Source organism: Frankliniella occidentalis, unplaced genomic scaffold (genome assembly GCF_000697945.3).
Source record: "Frankliniella occidentalis isolate FOCC.00 unplaced genomic scaffold, Focc_3.1 Scaffold150, whole genome shotgun sequence".
NCBI classification, from domain to species: Eukaryota; Metazoa; Arthropoda; class Insecta; order Thysanoptera; family Thripidae; genus Frankliniella; species Frankliniella occidentalis.
This window is the reverse complement of record NW_026267277.1, coordinates 766,159-767,822: the sequence shown is the minus strand read 5'-3', so window position 1 is coordinate 767,822 and position 1,664 is coordinate 766,159. Positions and strand designations below refer to the sequence as shown.

General features: G+C 53.0%; 1 protein-coding gene across 1 annotated transcript in view; it reads left to right on the top strand.

Moving 5' to 3' along the window:
- The window catches only part of LOC113213939 (uncharacterized), a gene marked incomplete at its 5' end in the record, with an annotated part of 9,098 nt that extends 7,440 nt beyond the window's left edge, over positions 1-1,658 (top strand). Inside the window, 2 exon segments of the mRNA XM_052271121.1 lie at positions 290-611; positions 720-1,658. Coding sequence (XP_052127081.1) covers positions 290-611; positions 720-945 — 548 coding nt within the window.
- Between the last annotated feature and the right edge of the window lie 6 nt (positions 1,659-1,664).

Below are 1,664 nucleotides of genomic sequence, written 5' to 3'. Positions count from 1 at the left end.
GCCCCGCCCCGCCCCGCCCCGCCCCGCCCTGCGGGGGGAAGTGCAGCACAAGCAGCACAAGCGGCTGGAGCGCCTTCCCACTGCGACAGTCCGCACCTGACGTATGGTCTCAAGCGGCATTTTTCAATGAAAGCGGAAAGCGTTAATAAGACGCCTTTTCTTCAATTCGTGCGGCCCTTAGTGTTAACCCGTGATGTATATTTTTCTCCGTCGAGCCACTTGCATAGAAAGGTCAAGTTCTATGGACTTTGTTGCCGGGTTTTAATAAAAATACAACACGATCTGCTTTAAACCCATGCAGGAACGGGACACCACTTAGATGAAACATTTGACGAACAAAACGGGTGGCAGCCGGATGTGTTTGTGATTCGGGGCTCCTTGTTTGTCGCAGTGGTGGCTGAGCTGTGCGACGGCGGCGTGCACCCGCCCTGGCTGCTGTGGCTGTGCATCGCGCTGGGCGTCCTGTTCCTCATCATGCTCATCATCAACTGCTTCCTCTGCTCGGCCATGACCTGCTCGTGCGCGCGCACCGAGGTCATCGAGAAGGAGCCGTCCATCATCGAGGACTACGACCCTTACCGCTCCTGGCACGGCTCCCAGTACGGCTCCAGGTCAGGGCAGCGAAAAAGTTGCAGCTTAAGCCTGCCGACCGTTTTACTTAATTGTATTTCATTTTATATTGCATCGCACTGTATTACCGTGTGCTTTCCCCCCTACAGATACTCGCTAAACGGCAAGCCTGGCTACACGTCTGGCGGTTCAACCATGAACTCGACGCGCTCCGTGTCGACCAACAGCGACCACTACGCCATCGTGCACTCGCGCCCGGGGAGCCGGTACTCGCACAAGAACCAGCGCGACCGGGAGCGGGACCGAGACGGCCGTGACCACCGCGACCGGGGGCCGCCCAGCCACATCGGCAGTCACTACTCGGGGAAGATGTGATGAAGCACGCCAATCCGACTGAACAATTTTTAATTTGGTTGAAACGTGAACACCAATAATCCGTCCCTGTCTGGAGATGCGCGCGAGCCACTGGCAATACTCCACATTCGTCGCCCTCAAAATTTAATGTTAGGGGGAGAAAAATGTGTAGGGGGTTGGAAATTTTCTTGGAAAGCATTTGGAAAGAATTCCAAAGATACTCTGTAAAAGAGTCCGCCGCAATGAACGTTCCCCGAGGTGACGCGAGGGAACGTTCCCTTGCCCTTGCCGGAGCCCCTGCCTGGCCTGCCCCCTGCACTGGGGCACTCTGGACGAGCCGCCAAGTCTACAGAGCTGCTAGGCGGGTTTGCCTACCCATCATATCGCAGGCGCTTTCACTAGCGTAGTCTAGCCCGCCAGAAATAAGGACTTGCTACGGAATGGCTCACACTGCGTGAGCGCTGACGAAATCAGGAAACTTTTGCATGTGGGGGCTTAGCCGAATGGTACCTAACGTTTCCTCGCGTCGCGTTGCCTCGGAGTACATTCATTGTGAGGGCTCAAGCACCTTAAGACAGTGCTACTGTGTGCGCTTTATTTCAAATTAGTTTTGCCATATTTATTCATTACATTGAGATTATTGCTTTTCAAGGGAGTGAAGTCTGATTGTTAACATTTATTTTGGCAAATATTGAAAATAATCAATGTACTACAAATAAACTTAAGTACTATTATTTTTT